This window comes from Peromyscus eremicus, chromosome 8b (genome assembly GCF_949786415.1).
Source record: "Peromyscus eremicus chromosome 8b, PerEre_H2_v1, whole genome shotgun sequence".
Lineage (NCBI taxonomy): Eukaryota > Metazoa > Chordata > Mammalia > Rodentia > Cricetidae > Peromyscus > Peromyscus eremicus.
The window spans coordinates 13,245,782-13,273,382 of NC_081424.1; the positions used below are offsets into that span (position 1 = coordinate 13,245,782).

At 48.8% G+C, this 27,601-nt stretch overlaps 1 protein-coding gene across 7 annotated transcripts in view; it reads right to left on the reverse strand.

Moving 5' to 3' along the window:
* Window positions 1-27,601, reverse strand: part of Fyn (FYN proto-oncogene, Src family tyrosine kinase) — a 197,006-nt gene that overhangs the window by 48,618 nt on the left and 120,787 nt on the right. For 4 of the 7 annotated variants that reach the window (XM_059272534.1, XM_059272530.1, XM_059272533.1 and 1 more), the window contains one exon: window positions 3,646-3,903. In XM_059272534.1, coding sequence (XP_059128517.1) covers window positions 3,646-3,892 — 247 coding nt within the window. In that variant the 5' untranslated portion in view covers window positions 3,893-3,903. Of the gene's footprint in view, window positions 1-3,645; window positions 3,904-25,756; window positions 25,841-27,601 lie in introns of all 7 variants that reach the window. The other 3 variants (XM_059272531.1, XM_059272529.1, XM_059272528.1) reach the window with 1 other exon arrangement.

Genomic DNA, 27,601 nt, shown 5'->3' on the forward strand with positions numbered 1-27,601 from the left:
GCCCCTTGTTCTCCTGCCTTGAGTTCACCTGTCCTCATGGTCTCCTCACTCCTCCTCAGACCCACCCCAGTCCTCTCACCCGCTGACCCCCAGGAACCTTTCCCTCATTCTAGAAGTTTACCACCAAGAGCAAAACACACCCAGACAAACGCACGCCCGGTGTCCCACTCGTCCGGGGCTTGCTCCACCTGGCGGGCAGAATTCTAGGACAGTGCTCCTGACTCCTGCCTTGGATCTCATGCCCGTGTGCAGCCTCCCTGCCTCATGAACACAATGACTTGATTCAGATTAATACAGGATATGAAAGTGACAGGCTATCCCCAGGGTGACACACCTCTTCAGAAGACAGACTTCTCTTCGCCACACTACCTTGCAGACTCTGGTTAAGAAGGGCGCCATGCTGGCAAGGCACTTGTGACAACAAACTGGCTAACCCCCAGCCAGGAACTGGACCCTGCCCAGAGCACATGAGCAGTTCCTTCTCAGTCAAACTGTGTAGTCAACACACCCTGACCACAGACTATGTATGCTGAGGCGGAAGACCAGGCTGTCACTCCCAGATGCAGACCCACAGAAACACAGGTAATAAATGTAAGATCACAAATGCATCATATTCGAGCTGCTGAGTTCAGTGGCGGTCACACAGGAAGTGATAGCTGAAGGAAGTGTTTGATTTCTCTGTATCTGGCTTCTCAGTTTGATTTGCACACACCTCAAAGTGCCCGCCATGATGGTCTCAGAGTGACCCCTGCTGAGGAGGCTGTTGTTTCCCGGACCGTGTCCACAGGACCGACAAGGGCAGAAGGCTGGGGGACAACCATCTTTTCACCTGTCCTGACCACGGAGCAGGGATCACCTGGTACTGTCTTCCTTTTCCAAGGTTTCTCTGACAGGGTGGGGGAGTCTGGCAGGTGCCTCTATGGTCATGCCTACTCTTACTTCATATGTCAGTGACACATGCCTCTCCTTTTATAATGTAAAAAGAGAACCAAGCCATCTCCGTGTGGAAGGCAGCCACACCAAGTCAGACCTTCCAACCCTCTTACTCGATCACTGAGGCGGAGAAGGAAGCAAAGGATGCTAGAGAGATGTGGACACTGCTCGTGGCCTCTGGGGACTGAAGATGATCTGCCAGAAAGTGGGACACACAACACAACCAAACCACTCAAGGAAAGGGCATCTGCCGACATCCCAGGGTTCTGCTTTTTAAAAATTTATTATTATATGTATACACTTTTGCCTGTGTATACGCATGTGCACCATATGTGTGTCAGAGGCTGTGGGGGCCAGAAGAGAACCTGGATCCCTCTGAACTGGAGTTGTAAGTGGTTGTGAGCTGATTGATGGAGGTGCTAGAACAGAACCTGGGCCCTCTATAAGAGCAGGAAGGGTTCTTAACCCCTAAGCCACCTCGCCAGCTCCAGGGCACGGCATCTGAAACTTTAAATTTTATAAGGAGTCAGATGGCCTCTTCCACTAAGATTATTATCCCTGACTGTGGTATATACCCACAGGTTTGACAAGGAGCCCATGGTGAGGACCTTAGTGAATGAGGCATGCACAGACTTCAGAATGAACAGGGATGATGATTTTGTTTGCTGAATTAAGAGTTAGGGCTACAAACCACTCAATACTCTCACAGCAGAGCTGTGTGTGTGTGTGTGTGTGTGTGTGTGTGTGTGCGCATGTGTATGTGTGTGTGTAGTATACTTTCGGCGTTCCCTTTTCTTCCGTATCTTCTAAGGACAGAGGGCCCTAGACTGCCTGTCTGCTTCCTTCCCAGGCCCCCGGAGGAGAACAGGAGGTTTGGTGAGGGTCGCATATACAGCTGGATCTAAGGGTAAGACTGTCAGGGATGAGCACAGATGTTTGTTCTGTGGGGCAGAGACTGGCCCAGCACTGAGGGAAGAGACCGTGCCCTCTCCCAAGTCCCCTGCCATGTGCTGCACACAGAGAAAGAGCCTAACAGTGTCAGGAGCATCCGCTCTCCAGGTTAAAAAAAGTCAGGATGACTTGTCATAGACGACGAGAGGCATCTGTCCCCAGAAGAGCTGGGAGATGATGCTTCATTCTTTTAAACTTTTGTAATGAACAGTTTTGGAACAAATAATGGCAAATATCTGGTTACCATGGTTCACGCAATGGGAGAGGATTTGGAAGACAAAAGATGCATTAGACAGCTTACAAGAAGCGAAGAAAACATGTGAGAATGTACGCCAGATTTGTTATAAAGCTATGTCAGCAAACAGACACGGCAGTGAAACCTAGCCTTGTGGCATAAAGCAAAGGGAACTTGGGGAAGGAAGGGGGGAGAGAGAGAGAGACTATGAAGATGGTCTTGGCATACAAAACTCAAGTTTAAAACACACAGCTGGGTGTGACGTTTCATGGCTGTAATCCCAACACTCACCAAGGCAGGGAGGTTGTTAATAGTTTGAGGACAGCCTGAGCTACAAAGTGGTAGCCTGTCTCCAAAATCACAGACAAAACAACACAACACACATACACTGAATATGACAGAGGAAAATATAGAGACGTATGGAAAACTGGAAGGCTTATCAGGCTGAAATACTGAGAGCTTGAGATAAATGGTAAAAACACGCCGCCAATAACCACACTGGCCAGCAAGTGGCCAGCAGGCTGAAGAGTAGGAAGAAGAGGGACAGAAGTTACCCCGGAAGTGAGGGAAGGATTTATCAATCCTGGAGAGCTCGAGGTCACCCAGAGCCAGGCCTGAGGTCTCAGGTGCAGAAGACCCAGGACAGAGCTCAGGTCGCCACGCTTTAGAGTGGCCATGCTAGGTATTCAGGGTGGCCACGGGTGGGAACGCTCGGCTTACAGGGCCCAGGAGGACACTGCGGTGCACTAACCCATGCGGAATTCTCAGAGCAGTAACAAGAGGCCGTTTGTGCCCCCAAAGCCAGGCATTTTGATCTTGAGTATTCAACTCGGGCCTTCTGTTTTGAATGGTAGATGATGGATAAAGTTGACTGAAACTTCTGTTAGAGCTTTAGCCAAAGTGAGTCATATGGAGCACAGGTAGGGGCTGCCGAAATAATTACGAGCAGAGTCAAAGGGCCGGCCAGGTGGCTCAGTGGGTAAAGGAATGTGCTGCCGGAGCCCGACAATCCAAGTTTGGCCCGACAATCCAAGTTTGATTCCTAGAACCCGTGGTGAGAGGAGAGAACCAACTCCTCTGACTGCCACACACTTGCTGTGGAACACCTCTACCCGCCCCACCCACCCCACCCCCAACAACAGCTTACAAGGAGCTCAGCCATCCCCTGGGGCAGCCGTCCCCTGGGCAGCCGTCCCCTGGGCCAGCCGTCCCCTGGGCAGCCGTCCCCTGGGCCAGCCGTCCCCTGGGCCAGCCGTCCCCTGGGCCAGCCGTCCCCTGGGCCAGCCGTCCCCTGGGCCAGCCGTCCCCTGGGCCAGCCGTCCCCTGGGCAGCCGTCCCCTGGGGCAGCCGTCCCCTGGGCAGCCGTCCCCTGGGCCAGCCGTCCCCTGGGCCAGCCGTCCCCTGGGGCAGCCGTCCCCTGGGCCAGCCGTCCCCTGGGCCAGCCGTCCCCTGGGCCAGCCGTCCCCTGGGCCAGCCGTCCCCTGGGCCAGCCGTCCCCTCAGCTCTCCCGACTGTCAGCGGCTTACCTGTCCCTCCTCTCGTACGGAGGGTCCCAGTGTGAGAAGAAGAGTTCACACCCCCAAAGACCGTGAGTCCCTGGCCCCCAGCTGCGTGGAAGTTGTTGTAGTTTGGGATGGAGGTCACGCCGAAGCTGGGATAGTGCTGAGGGGTGGGGTCTGTGCCATAGCGGTACCCGGAGCTCTGGTTCAGGCTGCCGTCCCTCTCCTCCGTCAGTTTCGCTGCTTCTTTATCCTTACATTGCACACAGCCCATTATCCAAACTCCTGACGGGAAGAGAAAAGAGGCGCATGAAGGTGCATGGTTCCTGGCTGCTTGACTAGGGAGAGGGGACATTTATCAGGCTAACAGGCAGTGGCAAGGGGCCAGGGTTAGGAGACACCTCAGTCCTCTGAACCTGACACACTGTTCCTCGTGTGCTCTGGATGACGGCATGATCACAGAGACCAATGCCCACCAGGTGCAATTTCCCTCAAACGAGGCCTGTGCCCCCTGGGAACTCCACATCACCACATGCCTGCCTACAGGCGGCCCACCAGCTCCTTATGCTGCTCTATAGTCACCTCAAAAATAATGTGTGGGCAATAAAGTGCGTTTCCCAACACTAGGGCAAAACCTTTCAATACAGCAGAGGCCATCAATCTGAGGAGGATGCCAGGTGAGCTGGAAAAGCCCAGACACAGCCTATTTACCAGATGTCTCCACTCGTGGGACTTACTCTTTAGTCACAAGTGATGATCAGTCTGAAAACTAAGAAGTAGTTACCAGTGAAAAGAAAACTGGGCAGAACTGAGAGGCTGTCATGATAGCCTCCGGAAACAAGCATTTAAAGCTGCTCATTAGCATTTCAATTTCTGTGAAGTGTCTGGCGTTCTTAAACTCATTTAAGAAGAGCATTGCTACGTTCTGCAGGTAGTGGTGGATGAAAAAATTGAGCGGCTGTCACTCCGCCCTCCTCGCGCCTACCTCCCCAGGGCTCCTCCTCATCTGCGTAGACCACCACAGAGCCAGGTGCTCCTGTGGGAATCCTGAGAGCATCCTCATAGCTCCTCCACTTTACCTCAGGCTTCCTGCTTCAGCTCTTACCTTCCTGCCTGGGGATGTGGCCTTGACCACACCTGCCCTTTCTCCTGGACCTGTCCAGGTGAGTCAGCCCTTCTTTGGAGACACCTTCTCAGACCCCTCTTTCCACAAGCTGCAGAACCCTTTTTAATGGTCCACTGGCTTCTACGCTGTCCCTCAGGTTGGGACCCATTGTGCCACATTAGAAGATGGCCTGTCCACTTGTCCCACTGCCCTGTGGACTGAAGTTCATTTTCTCACAGATACATTGCCAACGCCCAGAACATAGCAGCTCTTGCCTAAGTAACAACTGAATGAGTGAAAACCCTGCATCTTGTGTCCTCTCTGTACTAAACCAACCTTCTCCCAGTGACTTTCATCGGCAGAGTGGCCTGTTTTTTCTTTCCTTCCTTGAGGCAGGGTCTCACTATGCAGCTCTGACTGTCTTGGAATTCACTGTGTATACCAGGCTGGCCTGGAACTCACAGAGATCTGCCTGCGTCTGCCTCCTGAGTGCTGGTCTTAAAGGCATGTGCCACCACCACACCCAGGCCCTGTCTTGAATTTTCTAACGTCCTAGCATGTATGTGAGAAGTGAGGATAACTCAGAAATATAAGGGAAGGTAGCAAATGTCACCACTTTGGACTGTAAGAGGACAGGAGGCCAGCAGAACCTGCAGCAGGTATCCCTGCCAAAACTCAGAAAAGTAGCTTTGGGGTCCAAAGAGTCAATAAGAAACATGTGACATCATGTCTAATAACACATACTCATTGGGGAGGGCAGGAAGAAACCTGAGTTCATGAAGGACAATTCACACCAATGTGGGAGATGTCACCGGGTGAGGAGATGCCCAGTGGCAGTTCCCATGCACCGACTTCTCCTAGAGCAGAGCACAGAAGTGCATTAGACATTCCAAAGCTCTCCCATTCTACACTTGAGCAAATACTTAGTGAGCTGACTAGAGTTCTTGAGAATAGGAATGTTTATCAGGCAGCCGCCCACTACTTGAGTTGAGATCACCAAATCTGGAGCCCATTTCCTCATAAATCATTCGAGATTAATTTATAGCATACTGTGTCCAAGATGCTCTCTAACTTACGGTCAATGAGTGATTTTAACAAGTTTCCAACAGGAAATGTGAACTATCTCCAAGGCATTACTGAGGGCATTTCATCACTGCTGCTGCTGTTGCTCCATCTGACTGATAAATATCTTGCTCACTTTATATTAACTCTTCCGTGGTAGAAAGCTGCTCTGAGAGTTGGCAAGGGCCAGACAGAAAATACTTGCTCCAAGTGCTGTTTTTCTTCAGGGTTCCACTGACTTACTGAAGCAGAGGACGCGAGCCTAGACTCCCAGGGTCACATTCACATCTACCACCCCTGTCCACCAAGAGACACGGCATGCAATGTCTGGAGATGCCTTCAGTCGCTGATACTCAGGGAAACGGGCACTTGTACATCTGGGGTTATGCCAGGGTTGCTGCCAAACATCCTACGATGCACAGAACAGCCTCCTGCAACAAGCAATGCCCTGGCTCCAATGTTACTGGCATTATCCCAGAGAAAACATAAAATCAACAAGAGCTTTCATTCCAAACCATCTTTCTAATGCAACAAAGCAACCTCCACTAGAGTCCTTGCAGAAAACAGGACATCACATCCCACCAAAGGGAAGATAACCTCGAAGGTCCCCAAAACGAGTCCTGCAGTGTAATCCAGGACTAATTTCATTAGTTTTATTCAACAGTAGAGGGAAAGGCATAACTCCTTGAATCCCTTGAAGTCAGGGATTGGTTGCTGGCCCTCTGCTTCAAAGGTGTGTGTGTCTCAAGAGCCTGGAACAGAGCTGAGCACACAGCAGCAAGCTACAGATGTCATGTGAATAAATTAAAACCATCAAGATTATTTCAGAGAAAACAATCTTTTATGGGACGAGTATACTGAGTGCCTTTGACATTTGGAGTTAACTAATGCTTCTGCACAGATCTTGCTTGCTCTTTTCTCTTACTGACGACAGATATGAAGAATCAGAAGTAAAGACAGAAACAGCGGCATGAACAAACAGAAATAATGCAGGCTCCAGACACTAAGAGTCACTCCTAGTGAAAATATGTGTGTGAGAGCCTGTGGCCTTCTTGCCCCAATTGGGTCAGGCAGTCTAAGCGTTTGATGAAGAGTCGGAGGACACTGTATGCACTGCATTCCGTGTTTCAGGCTCCCTGCCAGGAGGCAACCTTCCAGGCAACTGGGCTCAGAGAAGAATCTCCCTCTTCAGTTTTGTGCTGTGGTTTTATGTCCATCAACACGGTCTGTACTCACCACCCCACTTGCTTTTGATTTGTGCGTCACTGCAAAACACTGTCAGGACCACTCGGAAAACACTGGGGTCCTGGAGTTCTGATTGGTAAGACGCCACGTCATGTACCACCATGGCTCTAGTCCATGTTTCGTGTCTAAGAAGAGCTGGCAGAGGAGCATTTTGACTAACCCAATCCTGTGTGAATGGTCAGATGTCCGGATGCTAGCCATGAAGACCCTGCTTTTCCATTGGTTTGAAGCAGAAAGGCCCTGTTTCTAGTGTACATATACCAGAAAGAACCAGTTTACTAAAGTGTATGTGCATCTTTGCATATCTTTTCAAATGTGCCAGCAGCATTACACAACTGGGGAGGAGTTGCCAGAGACACTGAAGCGTGGCCACACCCTGCTCCCATGAGCACAGCACACATGATCACTTTATACTGTTATGTCATGGTGTGGCCTCAAATCCTTCACACAGTTCTGTGATTGAAAGTGACCTACAGTATTGGGGGTCTTGATTGCTATAGGTGTAATGTATTTGCCCCAAGGTGGGCATGGGTGAGTACACATTCTCTCCTACGGATTCCAGTCTGTGGACACATAAACACACACAATGTTTCTATTTCCTCAGCTGTCAACCTAAGAGCAATGCCCACAATCAAGTTTCTGGCTCTATAAGAAGACTTCAGGTTCATGCTGAGCTGGGTAACAAAGACAGGCAATGCTGGCACTTTCTCTGTGACAGACTCTAGGGACAGCCAGTGAGTCGCTGTCATTCCAGTGGAGTAGGCTGTTACCCTGGAGCCAGCTTAGGCGGGTGCAGGGAAGAGACAGCTATGGTGATATTTTATTTGTACTGAATTGTGATTTTATTTGTATGTTAATAAATAAAGTTGCCCGGGGGTCAGAGCTATTAGCAAAAGCTGGGTGTTAGTGGTGCATGCCTTTAGTCCCAACACTTGGTAGGCAGAGCTAGGTAGATCTCTGTGTGTTCAAGGATACAGCCAGCATGGAGACACACGCCTTCAATCTCAATAACAACCATAGAAGACCTGGAGGTCTGTACAGACAGGCAGTGACGAGGCAGTCATGTGGTTGGGTTTACAACCAATGAGAAGGCAGAACAGAAAGTCTATATAAAGACAAACAGACAGGAAGTAGGTCTCTTTTGGAGAGCTCTCTTGGCTGAAGAGGCTAGCTGCAGCAGGCAGGTAAGGCTCTTAGCTCTGATCTCTTGGTTTTCTTCTTTGCATTGGTTCTGTGTTTCTTATTTAATAAGACAGTTGGTTACATCTACATTAGTGCTGTAGATATCTTTCTGTATAAATAAAACACTGATTGGCCAGTGGCCAGGCAGGAAGTATAGGTGGGACAAGGAGAGAGGAGAATTCTGGGAAGTGGAAGGCTGAGTCAGAGAGACACTGCCAGCCACTGCCATGACAAGCAGCATGTGAAGATGCCGGTAAGCCACGAGCCACGTGGCAAGGTACAGACTTATAGAAATGGATTAATTTAAGATATGAGAACAGTTAGCAAGAAGCCTGCCATGGCCATACAGTTTGTAAGCAATATAAGTCTCTGTGTTTACTTGGTCGGGTCTGAGTGGCTGTGGGACTGGCAGGTGACAGAGAATTGTCCTGACTGTGGGCCAGGCAAGAAAACTCTAGCTACAGACAGCCCTTACACTTAGCTCCTCATCCTACTCCTATTCCCCTCCCCTCCCCGGCCCCATCCTGAAAGCTTGGAGGGCAGCCCAGGTTAAGCCTGGTCAGCCGGTACTCTGACATGACTTGCTTCCTGGTTCGGCCTTGAGATATCCCTTCAACTCTGGTATCCCCCTTTCCTGGGCAAATCCCGTGGCGGAGGATAAGACCAGGATGGGAACTGGGCCAACTACACACAATCAAAGAGAATTCAGAGCAGAGCTGTAGGTCAACTGCAGCTTCACACATGTTGCCGGGGGCAAAGGCAGAAGCAGACAGCTTCCTGAGCAAACCCTCTCTTAGTGAACAGCAGTGGCATGAGGACGCGGGCAGGAGGCGGAGAACAGCAAGCCTGAGGTGACCTTAGGCTAGGAGGCTCATGGCAGACGGCTTCTGATGTTTGCAAAGTCACAAACACCCACAGGATTGACCTAAGGTAGTTTACTACATTCTCAACCTCTTGAAAAGTCTGGCCAGCTGATTGTGAGTTTTCCCTGATTGAGATTCACTGAACAGCATGCTGGGAGCAGTGGGTGTGGGGTTACAGAACCTGCCATCCCAGTTTCCTGATCCACGAGCACCTTTCAACTCTGTGCAATGGGGCATTTCTCTTTGAAGGACACAGGGCCAGATGATCCTAACATCATATGGGTGAGAGCGGGAAGTTCTGTCTTTTGGGTACAGCCAGAAGGGTCCTAGGAATTGGGAGGCTGGAGAAAAAGCAGGACCATCTTGGTGGCTCCTGGTTACATAAGCGCTCTTGGAGGTCCCAAGGCAAAGAAAAAACCCAGCTGGGTTTGCATTGTGTAATCATAAGATCTTGGGGGCTGAGCCACACAGGCCTTGGTGCTGGGCCCACCCAGCCTCAGCATAGCAGAGGGCTCTGCCCACTTGGAAAAATCTACTTGCTGCCAGCTGGAAGGAACAAGTGAGAATATGTGCTTTGCTAAGGTTGTGCTATGGTAGGCAGAATTCTGAGCTACCTCCCAAGATTCCTGCCCCTAAGGAATACTCCCTGTACAACCCCTGGGATGTGTGAATGAGACAGTCACTCCTGGGACAGGCTGTGTGACTTGGCAGAGCTGACTTTAAAAAAAGACATTATCCCGATGAGCTGACATCATCCAGTAAGCCCTGGAAGACGATGGCTCTTCCTGGACACGCGGAGCTGAAGTGTGAGAAGCTGAGGATCTTCTCAACTGCAGTTCTTAACACTGGGCCAGACCTGTGGGGACCTCCAGGGCCGAGGAGTGCCCATGGCCGGGAGAAGCAGGGACCTGGGATGTCAGTCCCAGATCCACAGCAAGTGAGCTTGCTCAAGACCTCCCTAGCAAGGTCTCAGGATGACAGCCCCGCCAAAGCCTGATTTTAGCCTTGCTGAACAGAGACCCCGGTCATGCTGTGTGCCAGCTTACGGCCCACAGAATGGCGAGCCAATAAACAGACGCTGTCTGAGGCTTATAGGAGGTGAATGTGTATTTATGGGACAGGGTACCGTAGAGACGAAAGCTCCACATCCTGGCAGTCACAGCCTGCATAAGTAAGCACCCACTGGACACCAGGCGCTGCACTGTGCAATGGAAATTCTCCTAACTCCCCAAACATGGGCTGCCATTTTCCTGTACTTCATAAGGGAAGAACCGAGAGAGGCTAGGGAATGTGTCCACAGCTGAGCTCGGTGGGGATGAGCAGTGAAAACAGGTACTCTGTAACAAAGCTGAGTCCTGTACCATGGAGCCCTGACAAGTCCACACACAGGTGTGGTCGGAGGCATGGAGGAAGAATGTTACAGAGAAGGACCCTCATTGACAGCACCTCCAGGGCAGAGAGAGCAGAGTCCCTGTTTTGGGCATGGTGCCTGTCTCCCATCCACACTCCACACTGTGAACAGTCGATTCTACGGAGGTGCTGGGACCACAGTATGCAGAGTGAGTCACCTCTTCCTTGGTATGGTTTGGCATCTTAATAACTGTTTGAGCTAGCAACACTAAAGCAGCCCTCAATTTCCCGATCTTTCCTAGTTGTGGCAAGGGTATTTATACATACCACGAGGGAGGCAGCATTGGTTTCCTTGGTACAAAAATGATCTCTCCTGTTGCATTTAAGGCATGATTCACTTTACAGGCAAATTACCTCATAAACTGAAATGAGGTACCCTCGTCTCTACGGTACCCTGTCCAGTAAATACACATTCACCTCCTATTAGCCCCAACCAAACACAAAATAAATATCTACTCATGGTAGAATCCTGTGGAGGAGAGCCCCCATCAAACACACATTCCCAAAGACTGCAGTTTCTTTGGTGTAAAGACCATGCAACTGTGGGAATGTGCACAGTGCAGATCCTAGCCACAGGCAGTGGCCAGCAAACTGCAGCTACTACATTCCAATCAAAGCTTTTCTTCACAAACACTAAAGGTCGGGCTACTGGATCATTGATGACTGATCGATGCAAAGGATTCAGGTGGACGAGGACAGATCCTGTTCCACCCTGCATAGCAACGGGATGAAAGGAATCATTCACAAACATCACGGCACCTTAGGAAAGAGCCCCACCCCTGGCACCTGGGATCTTCTGTGGCTTCCCATTTCCAGTATTGCTTGTTCAGATAAGCTCCAGGCTGAGAAACTACAATGTCTGTTCCTCCTGGACAACCCCCTACTCGCAGGGCCTGGAGCTTTGGAAGCACTTAGTGGAATGGGAGACCGAAGCATGAGACCCCGAGGGTGAGTGAGCATCAACACTGCTGTCAACCGGCCAGATGCTGGACAGGGTCCCAAACCTACACGGCCAAATGAAGTTTTCGCACCAAACCCTGGAAGGGCTCCAAAGAGAGAAGACACTTCTTGTGCCAGTTTGCTCTGGATCTCCGAGTTGACAGGACTGCGAAACTGCTGATACAAATAAGGTGTTTTAGCTCTGTCTCTATGAAAGAATTGAGGCGGGAACAGGGTACCCCACCTTCCCCAATTCTTCCAGCCCACAGAACAGTTCCTTTGGTTAATACTTTTACATTATTTTGTGATGTATTTAAAAAAACATAAAATCTACCTCCTTAAAGTGTGGCACAGTGGATTCATAAGGGTATTTATGAAGGAACCATCACTGTCATTTAATTCCAGAACATTTCCTTCATCCCCAAAGAAACCCCTGTGCACTAAAGCAGTCACCTGCCCATCTCTATCTTCCCTGACAACCTCCAAGCCACCTCAGGTTTCTATGGATTTGCCTATTTTGGATATTTTGCATGGATTTAATCACACAATACCTGACCTTGGTGACTTTCTCTTTTTCATTAGGCATAATGCTTTCAAGATTCATTAATAATGTAATATATATTAAAGTATCATCTTTTATCACTAAAAATATGTCAATGACTATATGACATGGTGCTCATCTATTCAGCAATTATGGACATCTTAGCTACTTCCTCTTTTGAATAATTCTGTTATGAACATTTACGGACAAGTTTATTTTGTAGATATATATTTTAAAATGGATTTATATAGAGAAGACAAACCAATTAGATGAGAAATGCGGAAAAACCACTGGCAACACACACCCACACCCACAAATACACTCACCCACCCACATCCACACCCACCCACCCCTGAAACTTAGGGGAAAATACCACTTTCCACGGTAATCAGAGAAACAGTTTAGTGAGATATCATCTTTCAAAATTCACAGATTGATAGTGACTGACGGTTCCTTGAATTGAGTGTGCTCTTGCACTGCTGTGGAGACTGGGAATTAATATAGAAAATTTCGATGGACCAAACTGGTAATGTCAACCAGGGGCCTTAAACACAGGCTTGCCTTTTGGCTTGTGAGTTTATGCTAAGAGATATTGTATGAGATGCTGATTATCATTTGGGAGGTTAGAAAATACAATTGTTTAACGAGAGGGTGGTGAATATATGAGATATGTCCATGAGAGAATGCTAAGCAGAGAAGAAAACGGAAATGATCAGAACTGTAAAGCAGGCCACTGTATCTAAGAGGCCCGTGCCATTCCAGCTATGAAATGGATGTCTGGAAAGCGCTTTGGGGGGGGGGGGGGACTAGGCTAAAATCACTGCAGGTGGTGTTGTCACGGCAAAGTGTGCTTTCTTAGTTTCTGATTTTATTTCTCAGATTGTCTACACTGAGACTGTACCGTGAGAATGCACCATTTTGAAAATGAAACTAAGTTGCCTTTATTCTTCCAAAGGAAATAGCCCTTTTGTTTCAGTTCCCAAATGAATTTGTATGTCAGTTGAAATGATCATATATATTAATGAAGTATAAAACTGGAGAGGGGAAGGCGCAGCTAACTCAAAGCACATTAAGAGGCACCTTCTGGAAGGCACAAGAGCTAACAGTCTAGAGGGTGAATGTGCTCCCAACCCTCAGTGGGCAGTGAGGGGCTGCGTAGAGAGCAAGGGGTGAGGACACGCACATACAGCCACAGAAACCTTACTAAGGTGGGTCAAGCAGAACCACTTCAAGTCAAACTTGAGGACTCTGTGAGTAACACAGGCAGACCTGGGAGACAAAGTCAGAACCAAGAGTTGGGGGACAGGAGCAGTCCTATGCCCTTGGAGAACCCACCCAACTAGGAATGAGAGTCCTGAAGCAGGCAGCTCCTGGAACTGAGGGCTTTGGATGAGGGGCCGAGCTGTGCTGAGCTGTGCAGTGGCCAGCCCTAGGAAGAGGAGGACCACCATCCAGCATGCGGCTCTCTGGATGCTGGCTGTCGGTGGAGGCAGGGGATTTGTCCACATGCTGGTTTTCACTCTTTCCTGCTGGCACACTCAGCTTTGACTTCTGAGCCATCTTGCTTGAATCATGGTAGAGTGCAGAACAGTGAGCAACTGTGGCCTATGCAACGTGACACTCTTCTCCCTGATGCTCTCCAGCCAAGCATGTTTCCACCTTCTTTGCCCATGCTCTGTGGAAACAACCACAGGAAAACAAAAACAAAACCAAGCGCTTCTACTCACAAACCAGCACAGCCAACAAGGAGAGCCAGTGTCACATCTGGGCCTCAGTGGCAAAGCCTGGCTCTCTGGCCTCTTCTGTTTTAGGACAGTTGTAGCAGGACTGGCCGAGGGCCAGGGGTCACCCTGTCACCTGGCCTAGACACAGCAGACACATCAGCACAAAGCGGTGTCTGAGCAGGCAGCATCAACATCCTCTCTGGGAGGAGAATCAAAGTCCAGGAGGTTCCCTCTCAGGCAGAACAAAAACCCACTCAGCAGATCTTTCCAGTCGCCACGGAGGTTCCTCACCAGAAGATTCTGCATGAGCCTTTGAGAAAACAGTAGATTCTTTTTCTTCTCTTGAATTCAGTAGCTCGAGTCAAGGTCCATCTCTTAAAGAAGCAGATGGAGGTGGCTGAGACGGCTCAGGGAGTGAAGACAGCTGCTGCGGAGCTCACAGATCTGAGTTTGATTCCCGCTGGAGGGAAAGAACTGCCTGCTCCCAAGTTGTCTGACCTCCACATGCATGGCACGGCTTGTGCGGAACCTTTTTCCCATGCACACGCTTATCGGGCAGGGGATGTGGTTTCCACGCCGCCCCTTCGCTCTGGGGCTTGGTTATGGAAACAGAGCCCCAGCAGAACACACCGGCCTCCACCTTTGAGGTGAACACAGATGCCATCTGCACTGCAAGTCTGGGACTGAGACAGGCATCGCCTTTGAAGTGTGACATGGAGGCCCGTGTCTCACAGCCACTGGGACTGCATGTTGGCACTTTCTTCAAGCTGCAAGGAACACAGGAGTACAGCAGCGACAGCCTCTGCAGCCCGGGCAGAGATTTAGAATTTCAAAGCTCTGCGGCAGCTACTCTGGCATGAATGCTGATAAGCCAGGCAGTCGGAAAACACACTCTGCTCGAATTCCCGTGGCTTCTCCAGAGAACTAAGAGCAAACAGCAGCGACAAAGGAAGCGGAGAGGTGGACTCCAGCCAGCCTCCTCCCACCTCTTCATGGTGCAGAGTCTGTGAGGAAGGAAAGTAGGCTGATCTCTGCCTTCCTTGAGCTTCCTCCCTGCTGGGGAGCCTGAGAGCTCTGCACTGATTGAGTGCCAGAGACCCAGAGGGAATTATAGGAGGAGATAAGAACATGGAGCCACCTGCAGGCAGCGCGACGTTCCCAGCAGCCCTTAGAAAACAGCGTCTGGGGTGACAAACTGGCCCCTCTCTGAGGAAGGAACTGATGCTACCTCAGCTAACCCACTTGATGACACACTTGAAGTCTGACAGAAATCCTGTCAGTTAAAATATTTTTAAAATTAATTGATTATAAACACATGGTAAGGTAATCCAACAGTGACTTTACTTGACATGTGAATTATCATCATCATCATCATCATCATCATCATCATCATCATCATCATCATCAGTATTGTCTTGAATAATAATTAGGAGCTTGGAGAAGTCTGGTATCAGATAGGGTGGTCCAAGACCTGAAAGAATACAATTCTGGGGAAGCATGGTGGTGCACATCTTTAATCCCAGGACTCCAAAGGCAGAGGAAGGTGGACCTCTGTGAATTTGGAGGTCAGTCTGGTCTACATAGTAAGTTCCAGGACAGCCAGAGCTACATAACAGAGAAACCCTGTCTTAAAAAACAAAAGACAAACAAAATTTAAAAAAAAAATCCCCGAAAGAATAGTTTTGACAATCCTGAGGCCCACATCCATCTCTGGTAGTGAGTGAGTCCCAGAAGAGGCAGAAAGGCCTATGGCCATACAACTGAAGGCCAGACTTTCAGATTTCTTCTATCTGGCTGATTCTGTGTCACTTCATCTGGTGGACTGACTGTAGGTGGCTGTGACAAACCCAGGTTCTTTATCTTTAGGTAGGAATGTGTTTTCCTTCTCCCTTCCTGTGGTACAGGAGTATGTGGTACTGGGAAATTAGCTTGAACAGACAGAAGACATTAACCTGTTAAGGAATGGCTCGCTATCAAGACAGCAAGAACCTTGGACGGCCTTATTCACCCTAACTCACTAGCTCTAACCTTCAGGCGAGGGCAGCATGAACATCATGTGTGAGTCCTTATATTTAAGAGGGGGCGGAGAGGGGGTGTGTATGGGATAAGATCTTTCTGTTGTAACAGGCAGCCTGTGTTTGGACATAAGGGAACAAGGACGAAGTGAATGTAACACACGGAAATCAAGCCTGGAACTGTTGGGCACATGCCCCTGTCCCTCTACCACTGGCCAATAAGCTCCTTTGCCTAAGAGAACAACAGTGAATTATAACAACACCTAATTGAGGAGCAAAGCTTCTTAGCACTTAACATAGTCTCCTTGAGTCCTGGGAGTGACCATGCCCAGGGTTTCAGGTAAGAAGCACTGGGCTCACAGAACTCAGGCACTTGCCTAGATCACCCAGTGCAAGGCTTGGAGCTGAGTCCACATTATTGCATCACATCCTCTGTATTCTACACCGCACTGTCTCTGAAGTGCATACTCTGCATTTAGATATTTCCAAGGGACAGGTAGGTCGCTCCCCAAGTGTCTATGACACCTTAGTTCTTAATATCGGGCTCTTGCTTGGCAGAAGGGACGGAAGTAGTGCCATTAGCCAGTGTCAAGGATGCTGAGTGACTGTGTGGCTTGGAGTATGCCCTTTTAACACCCTGGAGCCTACTTCCCTCACTGATGAGCAATGGCGCTGCTTCACTAGAAGCTTGCCTGGTTTTGTGCTGATGCTGACGTTCCTGAAGAAGCCAGAGCCTCTCTTCACAGATTCCAGCAGAACCACGGAGCCCACAGACCTGTGTGGTCCAGCTATGTCTCTAAGCGGAACCTCTGGCTCCTGAGGACTAATGCAGTGACCTGGCCAAAGGGTCAACTCTGGCTGTAAGTGCTCAAGCACCCAGCTGAGCTCACTGTGCCCTGCAGTTTTTTACCGTACTGTTGCACTAGGCTTAAGGAGTCCTTTCTAACTGCAGTTTCAGAAGACCTCACGTGCGTGCCCTTGTTGATAGTATGAAGAACAGCTTTTGATCCGGCTCAGGGGCTTCAGCACCTACCTCTTCCCTTGTCTTAGGGAGGCTCTGTCCACTGACTCTGGGGGTACAGCTGTTCTGAGCTCAGATGAGGAAGTAAGAAAACAGTAATAAGAATAAAGGAACTTCCTCCATCCCATCCCTCAAACAAAAGATACCCAGAAATCACCATAGTAACAAATCACCAGTTCTCCAGGGCTTCACTTCTCTTGGCTGTTGTCCTTCTGCCCACAGCCTGTGTCTGTGTTCATCTCTGCTCTCAGCCTTTGTTCAGTAAACACATGCCGATCCTGCTCTGTGACAGGCACTGTGCAGATGAGCACAGTCTCTGCCCTCAAGGAGCTTACAAACACCAAAGAGGGACACAGACGAGCTCACCGATGGCCTCAAGTCAGAAAGTGATTTCAAAGGTGACTGGCCACTGGCTCAGAGAGGAAAGGTCGCCGCCGGAAGTGAGGAAAACACACCGGAGAGCACACACACACACAACACAATGCCCTCACGGAGCTGGAAGCGGCCCTATGGCTGGGTTAACTGTTGTTCTTACTTACAGCACACTCAAACATGTGCCAGGCCAGCCTCACTGGGCCTCTGCTCAAGAGAAGCTTCAGTTAAATGGAACTGAAGCAGGCAGATACGGAAGTGGAGACGCAGCAGAAGCAAGATCGTATGTGCTGATTCTACCAAGTGCCCGTAGCTCTACTCTGAGCAACATATAAATTCCTACCTCCTTTCATCTATCAATAGCCTCGTGAGCTGAATATTGGTAGCCTCACTATTATAGATCAATGGCACTATTTTACAGATGGGCAAGTCAGTGGAAGGAGGTCAAGTTACCTGTGTCAGGCTTCACAGCTACTTTGAACTGGATTTTAACTAAGACTTGGCCGAATCTAAGACCCACCCTCTTCACCATGGCTAATAAGCCAAAACATCTGTACATTACCCAGGATTTTGTGGGAGGTAAAGTGAGTCATGACAGACACATATTGAAACTGGGGGAGAGAAGAACAGCCCAGAGGAGCCAGTCAAGAGGCCGAGAGTGGGAGGACTGTGTGTAGGCGGTGGATAGAGATTCAGCTAAGTGAGATGTGACTTCCTAAGCTGGACAAATGACTCCATCCATTCTAGTCACCCATCTATGCATAATTCATACCTCATAAATCACACAATGACAGCAAAGCGGTAGCTTCTGTTGTATGTGAGAATGAAGATCTGAAACCATGGATGCCTGCAGAGGTGACTTACTACTGGCTTATGTAAGCTCCATCACTGGAGATCCCCACACCAAAAGAGCCCCGTGATCTTTTGGGGCTGCTAGAAGTGGGGGCTGGAAGCTTGCTGTGCAGCTGTGTAGGTGGTAGCTTAAACGTGGTGAGGACGGATAATAGTAGATACACATCTGCAATGCAGGGCATCAGAAAGAGAAACCACCACCCACTACAAATGCATGCACCGGCTGGTATCCAACAGCAGATTGGTATCTGGGGTTAGAAGTCTAGGGGTCCACCTCCCTTCTCTGTCTGCAGAGACCCTACTCTGTCAGGTCAAACTTGAACATCATTATCACAGAACACAGAGGCAGTTACTTGTCAGTTCTGCATGAAATGTGCAGCTCAGTTTCACTACGGCAGGCGGCTGTGCTCACACACAGGGTCGGGGTGGTCAGAGGATGGGACTCGCTCCCCCGCCAGCAGGAGTCATCACTTGGTGGCTCAGGGAAGCAGTGCTTTGCCCCAGCACAAGACAAATGGGTCTGTTCTTGGGAACACACCTTCCAAGACTCCAGGTGACGGTGACCACAGTGTGTGCGCGGTTGTGTTCTGCTCCAAGTCTGGGTCCATACTGTTCAGAGAGACGGAGCAAAGAGCAGTGGTGTGCACTTGGAACAAGTCAGGCAGTTCTAACATTTCTCTCTGACTGACTGCAGACTATGAGACCAAGTGGGGAAAAAACCTCCCATGTGTCTCCTACCCCCCAGGCTTGTCTTTCACATGGATGCCATCCCCAGATGCACACCCCTCTAAACTCCTTCCTTCTCTCAAGATCTGCCTTTTCCCCACAGGGTCTACTCCAAAACAACAATGTTGCTAAACACAGTGGATCTTTATAACTCTTGGACAGACGGTTCACGCCACACCACGCTTCCTCCTGCTTCTCATTCTTTTTTTTTCTTAATTTGCCAGACATTGCAACTGCTTCTGTGGCAGGCTTACTGGTTACCTGCCTTCTGTTCTTTGCTATTTCTTTTGTGCTTCAAACATTTAACTCTTCAAGTTAAAACAGCAGCTTCAAATTTCTCCTCTTTGTTTTGACTGGTTCTTCTGGACAAAACAAATACATACAATTTTTATCTTCCTTTTGTGGTATCGGAGGCTTTGGCACTCCTGTCAAAGCCAGGTGACAGAGCTACCCACCTGCTTTTCTTTCTGAATTAAAGCTTCATTATAAATAACAGACACACACACACACAATCCCACCTGACATTCAACCTAAACAAAACATCTCACTTGACGTTGAACCTAAGCAGAACACAGCACCTGCCACAAACTCATCCTTCATTTCAATGCTGTAATCGCAACACAGAGAGGCCATGCTATTGGCAGGGTTTTCGGTCTGCTGGTGAGTGGAAAGTGCTAGAAGATGTGGGAAGATAAGGAAGTTCATGCACAGAGCTGGCAGCGTGTAAACTATCACAGCTCTGGAAAAGCGACCTCACATCTACTGCAGATGAAGTCGGCCTTTCGACAGCCACTCTACTCCTAGGAACAGACCTGAAGTCACGCAGGGGACGTGTGCACCACCTAGGATGAGGTGAGGAATGTGAGGAGCCGTCCTTTCCCACGGCCCACAGGTGCGGCCCACAGGAAGCTCACTGAAATAGAGCTAAGGATCTGGACAGCACTTCCCTGCTGGCTGCTGGTCCAGGCCAGAGGCGGCTCTTCCCCCTCAGTGCCTGGCTGCTGGGGAGGCTTATTTGGTGTTCTTCTACTCAAGTCCCACCTGCGGGGGTGGGGGGAGGAGGTTGGGGTGCAGTGTGGGCACATTCTCAAACAAGCCTGAAGTGTCCATGCAGGCTGGGTACCCTTCAGCAAACACTTCCCACTGTCCAGATGAATGGCATTATGGCAGCCTGTGCAAGGGTAACTTCCTGCCTCCACTGCTTCGCCTCTTCTTGTTCAGGTTCACTGTGTGACAGTGACACCTTAGCACCCTTGCTCCCTTCATTTTTCCTGCCAAGAACAGCCTCCATCTCTAAGAGAACCAGTGGGGGAGCCCATGGGTCGGCCAGACAGCCCCCTTGTTAATGTCCATCCCCAGGCAGGATTCTATTTTGGAAATGAAATATCCTCAGTGCAGAGAGTCGACCACCACAGGGCTATTGTTCTTTTAGGTTTAAAAATATCTCCAAGGTGTCAAAAGCTGTACAAGTTCCACTGGGCACGGAAACCCGTCCTGTCACTCAGCACCTGTAACATGCAGAGGGTGGAGACTGTTCAAATTGTTAACTGAGAGCAGATTCTGGCAAGAGGCCGGTGTGGGGAGGAGCCGGGGCTGCTAAGAGGAAACTGAGGTGAGGAGATGATGGAAACGCAAGTGGGGTCTGGGCTGGTTTCAGGGAGGACACAGTGCATTTCCACACGCCTGGTCCCTGTCCCATGGCCCAGCACTCTCCTCCCACGGGGGGGGGGGGGGGCTGTCTGGTGACTGCCCAGCCTGTACTTCCAAGAGGCCCCTGCCTGGCACTTCATTATTTGAGGCTGCAGGTAGGAGAGGGATGTGAGTGACATTTCCATTCCACTCCTTCAGTTTTAAGACAGGATTGCTTCCATGCCTCCTCCTTAATTCTCCAGGTTTTTGGAGGTTCTAGTTCTCCATGACTTAAGTTTCTGGTTTAGGAAGACAGCAAAAACATCCCAGGTTCTTCACTGTGAAATGGGCATCACGCCATCTCCAAGGCTGGTGAGAGGCCACTGGTGCCTGCCTATCTTTGATGTAAAAGAAAAGGAAAGGAACAGTTGCACCACATGGCACAGGCAGGCTTGTACTCCCAGCTACTTGGGAGACTGAGGCAGGAGGAGACCAGGGCATGGTCTGCCTGAGCTACAGAGAGTGAATTCAAATCCAGCCGGACAACTTGGTGAGAGCATGTTCAAAACCAACCACAACACAGCCAAAAAGAAAAGGGCTGAAGACATAGTTCACTGGTAGAGCTTGTCTAGCACGTGACGAGGCCTCAGTACTGGTGGGGTGCAACTTTAGGTCGTTCACATTGACAGCCATCGAGGGCATTATCCAGTCACACAGGGAGTAGCTGCTTCATAGACAGCAGCAGACGTGTGTATGAGGACGGAGTCATGCTGGGGCCGAGTGTTCTCTTGTTGGCAGAGTGAGCCTGTCTGTCTGTCCTGGGAACTAATGAACCCAGCCTTCCTGGCCACCTGGAGATAGGCAGACATCTACTGCAGACATCCAGCTACCTCATAAATTGAATGGAATGAACTACTTATGTTGACAACAGCACAGGTTGTTGTGATAAAAAAAACTAAAAAAAGAAAAAAGAAATTAAGAAGGGGGTTACTGTATTTCTGCCTAACACATCTGATCTCAATTCAGCAAAGAACCTACTCTCTTAGGTACGGAATTACTATCATGGGACTACTGTCCTACAAGGACACCTCCTCCCCTTTAAAACAGCATCTCCCTGTGTAGCCAAGGTTGGCCTGGAATCATGGCAATTTTAGCCCAGGTTGGCCAAGAACCCTTGGCAATTTTGTCTCTGCCTCTTAACCTCTGAGACCACAGACATGAGCCACCACATCTTGCTAAGACTTACTCTGCTGTTTTTCTGAGACAGAGTCTCACTGTGTAGACTTGAACTTGTGGTGGTTTTCTTGCCTCTGCTTCTCTAGCACTGGGGTTACAGGTGTGCACCACTGAGTCAGGCTAATCAATTCTGATGTATTACTTGGGAAGTGGTGGTGGAGAATTGCTTATCTTTCTATATAACTCTTGTGTTGAAAAATCTCGTTTGCACAGTATCATCAAAGGGCCAGTTTAAAGGTTCACCAAAAAGAAGGTGTCAAAACATACACAGTCAAAAGAATAGCCCATGGTAAACAATGCCTTGGGGAACAGTGAGAGGTTCCAGGAAAAAAGGCAAAGGACCTTTCACCTCAGGTATATTTTGTTCCCTGGATTGTTCCTGGACATGATTTCATGTCTCCTGTGACAAACATTTACATTCAATTTATGAGACATGTTTGTTCTTGCTGGATGTCAGAACATAGCTATAGAACCCAATCTGGTCAGTGTGTCCTGAGTCTGGATATGGCCTCTGCCTTGCTTTCCTGCTTCCCTAGATAGAATCTATAGTACATGCCAGGTAATTGTGTTTAAATTAGTCTGTCCTGAGAAAGCTCTGGGAAAGGGCTGCTCTGTTAATATTTAGTATGTGTTTACTGACATTTATTTACATGGTTTTCTGAACTCTAACAACCTCCGTGGACCATTGCTTCCTTTGTTATACCTGTGTATAAAAGTCCACTGACACTGAAGTAAGGTCATCTACAGCATTAGACTGTAGTCCCCCCATTCTTTCAGGTCCTCAGATCCCAGGTCCAGCAGAGAAGATCTACACAGAAGGGACTAGAGTAAGTGGCATTTCTGCATGAAATAAGCTAATTTCACCTAAATATCAGTGTTCAAGCTCACACTTTCCTTTCTGATGACTGACAGCAGAGAAAGGCAAATGGATGGAAGGATGGAGGGTTGTATCTGTCCCCACTCTTCTTAAAGCCACCAACAACAGCACTCTGAGAACTCTGGCAGGTTGGGCCTGGGGTGATGGTCAGTCAGGAACTCAAGGAGGATCAGAACTGTGTGGGGTTGCAGCAGCCACCTTTGAATTCCTCAGGGATGGCTTCTGTGGTCCTCGAAGGGCCCTCAGCCTTTCCTCTCCCCAAGTGCTGTTCCCAGCAAGGCCGGGCTGTCCATCTCTACCCTGACCTTTCTGTCTTTGCTCGATGACCCCACAGAGCAGCTGTGCTGCGGAACCCTATCAGTCTCTTGATGCTGCGGACAGGCCACTGTCTCAGACATCCAAAGACGGCCACCTCCGCTGTCTTCACCTGTGCTGAGACGGAGGGACTGGAGGGAGCCAGATTACACTGGACTACCCAGAGGAGTGTGGCTCTGCAACTTTCTGCGTTCAGAGTTTGGACTGTGGCTTCTTCTGCAATACAAGGTCTTGCTAACCATCAACCTACTGAACTACGCGCCAGGCACTTGTTCGCTGTAGAGAGGCTCTAGAATTACTGATGAAAAGGGAAAGGGACAGAGGAACAGCTCCGTTCATTTATAAGTCAACGGAGAATCTGCAATGGTGACCCTGGTTGTGTGGTATGACGGGCTGCCCGGCCACCACCTAGCAAAGGCACGAGGACCGATGTATTCAAGGTGCGTGTGTTATGATGATACAAGCTCTGTGCCTGCGAGATATGGCTCCCAAGATATAGCTTCTGTTTTTTCCTCAATTATGTGCTGAACAACATCTAAAAGACTGTTGGCTTCTGGGTGGAAACCAAGAACTAGATGAGGCTAATTTGGAGAATGGAACCAAAATTGAGAACTGAAGACCCATTTGGGCACTCATTTTGAGTCTGGCTAATTTCTTTTGTTTGTTAAAACAGCTCCAACTATATATAACTTTCAGTCCTCAAGTTTATCTGAGAATTGAAAAATCTGAATAGTGGCAGGGTAGCGGTGGTGGTCACTGTTGGGGCAAAAGGATTAGGCTAGTGACACACTCAAGCTTCACTGTTCAGAGGGCCACACGGATATCCTACTCAGAACAAGGGAGCTAGACCAGAGAAGACCCATGGCATGGCCATCATGAGGCCAGTGAAGAGGAAGGCATGCAGGACAACAGCCCCCAAACATACGTGTTAGTGACAAACATGTATTTCGGACCTATTATCTGTTGTATATCTGTGTTCAACACTTACTTGAGAATGAAGAGGATAATGGACATATATGATGATAATATGAAACTAACAACCAAGGTACTAGGAATAAGAGAAACAAAATAAACAATTACTTCTTGGATCTCCAGAGAGGGCCTTGCTTGGCACACTCAGGCTCAGCCTGGGGAAAGTCATCAGCTAAAGGTGTTAAGATATTGGAAAACGGCCAGTAAAACAATTACAGATGAAATGAACGACTAGAGTCAGGAAAAAGTCTCCAAATGCATGCTATTCTTGGCCCAGGTCTCCCCAGTTAGACATTATCCTATGAACAAAAATGTGTATAAAAGGCCAACAACACTCACTTCAGAGCGATCCATGATCATGAAAAATGGGACATGATCTGGGCACTCACCCACAGGAGATTAACAACACATATCAGATTCCTATGCAGCTATTAAATGACGCTGTGACGGAGTGGTAGGACGTTCATGGTATGGGGAAGGGAAATAAATACACACATTACAAAACAGCAGTGTCGCTGCGGAGACATTCTCCTCCTCGCCCTCTAACCCATCCTCTACCAACAGTCAGGAAACAGTTTCAAACTTCCTCCCAGCCCTAAAGTGTTCCCTCCTGTATTAGAGACATTACAGTGTTCCAGCAATTCTGCTCTGGCCCCCACCTGTGTCTCCTGCCTCCCCCTCCTCTCCAGACACTGTGTGTGCCTTTCTGTTCTTTAAACACACACTCCTTGAACTCAGTCTATGTCAATGCGAGCCTGACTGTGTGCCTTCAGCACTCGATTTCTAGCATAGAGCACTCAGTGGATGGATGCTGTAATCTCATTAGTGTGACATTACCTGTATACAGACTAATAAGTGGATATACCTTCACAGAGAAGGGAGAGTAAACCAGGCAAGACGCGCATGCCTGTACTCCCACCCAGCTCCAGGAAAGTGAACACATAAGACCCCTTGGGGCTCACTGGCCAGCCAATGTAGCTCTATCAGAGGGCTGGAAATACAGCTCAGTGACAGAACACCTGCCGAGCATGTGTGACAGGCCCCAGGCTTGATTCCCAGTAAAACACACACACACACACACACACACACACACACACACACACACACACACACACAAAATGAATGAATGATAGTCAGGAACAGACACAAATGTGAGTGCATGCCCCTCCACATACACACACAAAGCAAGGGGTGCAGCAAGGGTCCAGTATTAGAGATACTTAAATTCTGGATATTTCCAAGTTTCTTCTGTTGTTATATATTCATTTTCTGCAACAATACTTAAAAGATTTATTTTTATGTATATGTATGTGTGCAGGTGCCCTCAGCATCCAGGAGAGGGCGTCAGAGCCCCTGGAGTGGAAATGATATGTGGTTATAAGCTGTCTGATATGGGTGCTGAGAATTCAACTTGGGTCCTCTGCAAGAGGAGCAATGCTCTTAACCACCGAGCCATCTCTCCAGTTCCCATCAATGCTTTCTTTTGAGGTAACACAAATTAAGGTTTTCCTTCATTTATTTTTTAGAGTGTACTCATGCTAAGAAAATGTTATCACAGTTGGCTTAAGACTAGACAGAATCAATACACAAGATCTTAGAAGCTGTTTGGTTTCATGTCCTTCCTCTTGCGTGGTGTGTGTGTGTGTGTGTGTGTGTGTGTGTGTGTGTGTGTGTGTGTGTGTGTGTTTGAGGTTCAGCACAGGAGAGCGGAAAAGGAAAGGAAAGAAGAAAAGAAAACAAGAGAAAAGAAAAAGAAAAGAAGAGCCTGCTGGCTTCTGTAGCTGAACAAGCGAGGATCCAGTGAGATTTCCCCTACACTAGCGGTTCTCAGACTTCACGCTAGAGTGCCAATTGCCTGGACGACCTGTGAAAACACGCTGCTTGGGCCCTGTTCAAACTTCTGGTTCAGTACTAGGTTGAGGAAGGGCCTGAAGGCCACATTCTGACAAAGGTACCGAGGGACGCAGTTGCTATAGCTGAGGCTACACTTTGTACCCACTGGACTGTGTGACACTGCCCCTCAAGGCTTCCTTCAACATTTCTGGCTCTTACTGTAGAAAGGGTGATGATTTAAACAACAGCTCCAGTCAAAGGATTCACAGGAAACCCTGTTCTGTCCTCTCCTAGAAGTCTCTCCTGCAGGAAGGAAAGGGGACAGAAAGGCCTACATTACTCCAGACATTGCACTTGGATGATCTACGTTTTATATCAGTTTAATCCTTTCTACTACAAAACAACAATACAACCAACAGAACAGTCTATACCCAGGGAGATTAGGGAACTCAGAGGAGATAAAGGAATTAGTTTAAAGCCAGAGCTACATGACCCTGAAGTCCATGCTTATTCTCCAACTTTCATATTGAAATCTGTCACTAGTGGCATTCAGAGTGTAGAATCAATGCCCCAATGGAGAAACAAACATTCCCCAAAAATTTTAATATGATATCTGTAGTCCTTGGGATAAAAATGGCCCCCATAGGCTCAAAGGAGGGGCACCATTAGGAGGTGTGGCCTTGTTGGAGGAGGTGTGGCCTTGTTGGAGGAGGTGTGGCCTTGTTGGAGGAGGTGTGGCCTTGTTGGAGGAGGTGTGGCCTTGTTGGAGGAGGTGTGGCCTTGTTGGAGGAGGTGTGGCCTTGTTGGAGGAGGTGTGGCCTTGTTGGAGGAGGTGTGTCACTAGGGAGAGGCGATTGATGTCTCAGAAGCTCAAGCCTGGCCAGTGTGCCACTGTTCCTTTCTGATTTCTTTGATCCAGATCCAGAGCTCTAAGGTGCCTCTCCAGCACCAGGTCTGCCTGCATGCCACCCTGTTTCCCAGCATGAGGACACGGACTAAACCTCTGAACTGTAATCTAGTCCCAATGAAATGTTTTCCTTTATAAGAGTTGCTGTGGTCATGGTGTTGCTTCACAGCAATAGAAACCTCAGACAATGTCATACAAGCTGGTGTGTTGGCAAAGGCCTGTAAATCTCAGTTGCTGGAGAGGCAGAGGGAAGACTGGGTTATAGGAGTGTGGATGGTACTTTGGCAATGTGAGAATAAAAAATATTTTTCCCCCAATAACTCGCATCCCAGCATGAAGATGATCTGAGGCGATACCTGGTTTATTACAGCGAGTCTTCTGTGAGGCAAGTGGTGGGAGGCAGACCTTATCACAGATCTCAGCCTGTGGCACCGAAAGAATTCACACAAAACCTGTGGGGGAGACCTCAGCAGGCTCTGGTACCGAGCATGACTACCCACACTCTTGGAGAAAACTTGAATTGACAAAATGAGAATGTAGTGCTGGGGAATGGCTCAGCTGGTAATGGACCTACTGCACTGAGGACTGAGCTCAGATCCCCAGCACCCACAGAAAAGCCAAACACGGTCGTGTCCTGTCTGAGAGTCCAGAGCTGAAGAAGCAGAGGACAGAGGATCCCTGAGCTCACTGAACAGCTGGTCATTCTAGCACTTAATGAGTTCCACCCATACCTGTCTCAAAAACCAAGGGGTAGCCACAGAGGAAGGACCCGAGTCTACCTCTGGCTACCACATCCACGTGCAGACACATACATCTGTACCTACACACCTGTGCACACAAGCATGAACTCTTGTGTTTGGACACACGCGCATGCGTGCACGCAACACACACACACACACACACACACACACACACACACACACACACGATAGGAATGTATCATTTTCTATCTTAGGCAAAAGTAAACTAGAAACCAGTGACTACTCACTAAAGAAATGAAGGAGACAAAGTCTCCATACCTACAAATAACCACACAATCAATGTGTTACAATTTGTCCTACACCACATGACCCCAAGTCTGACAAAATCCTGAGATCATAAAGAGACATGCCGATACTCTCTAACATTATACTTTTGACTGGAATTCAAAATTGAGA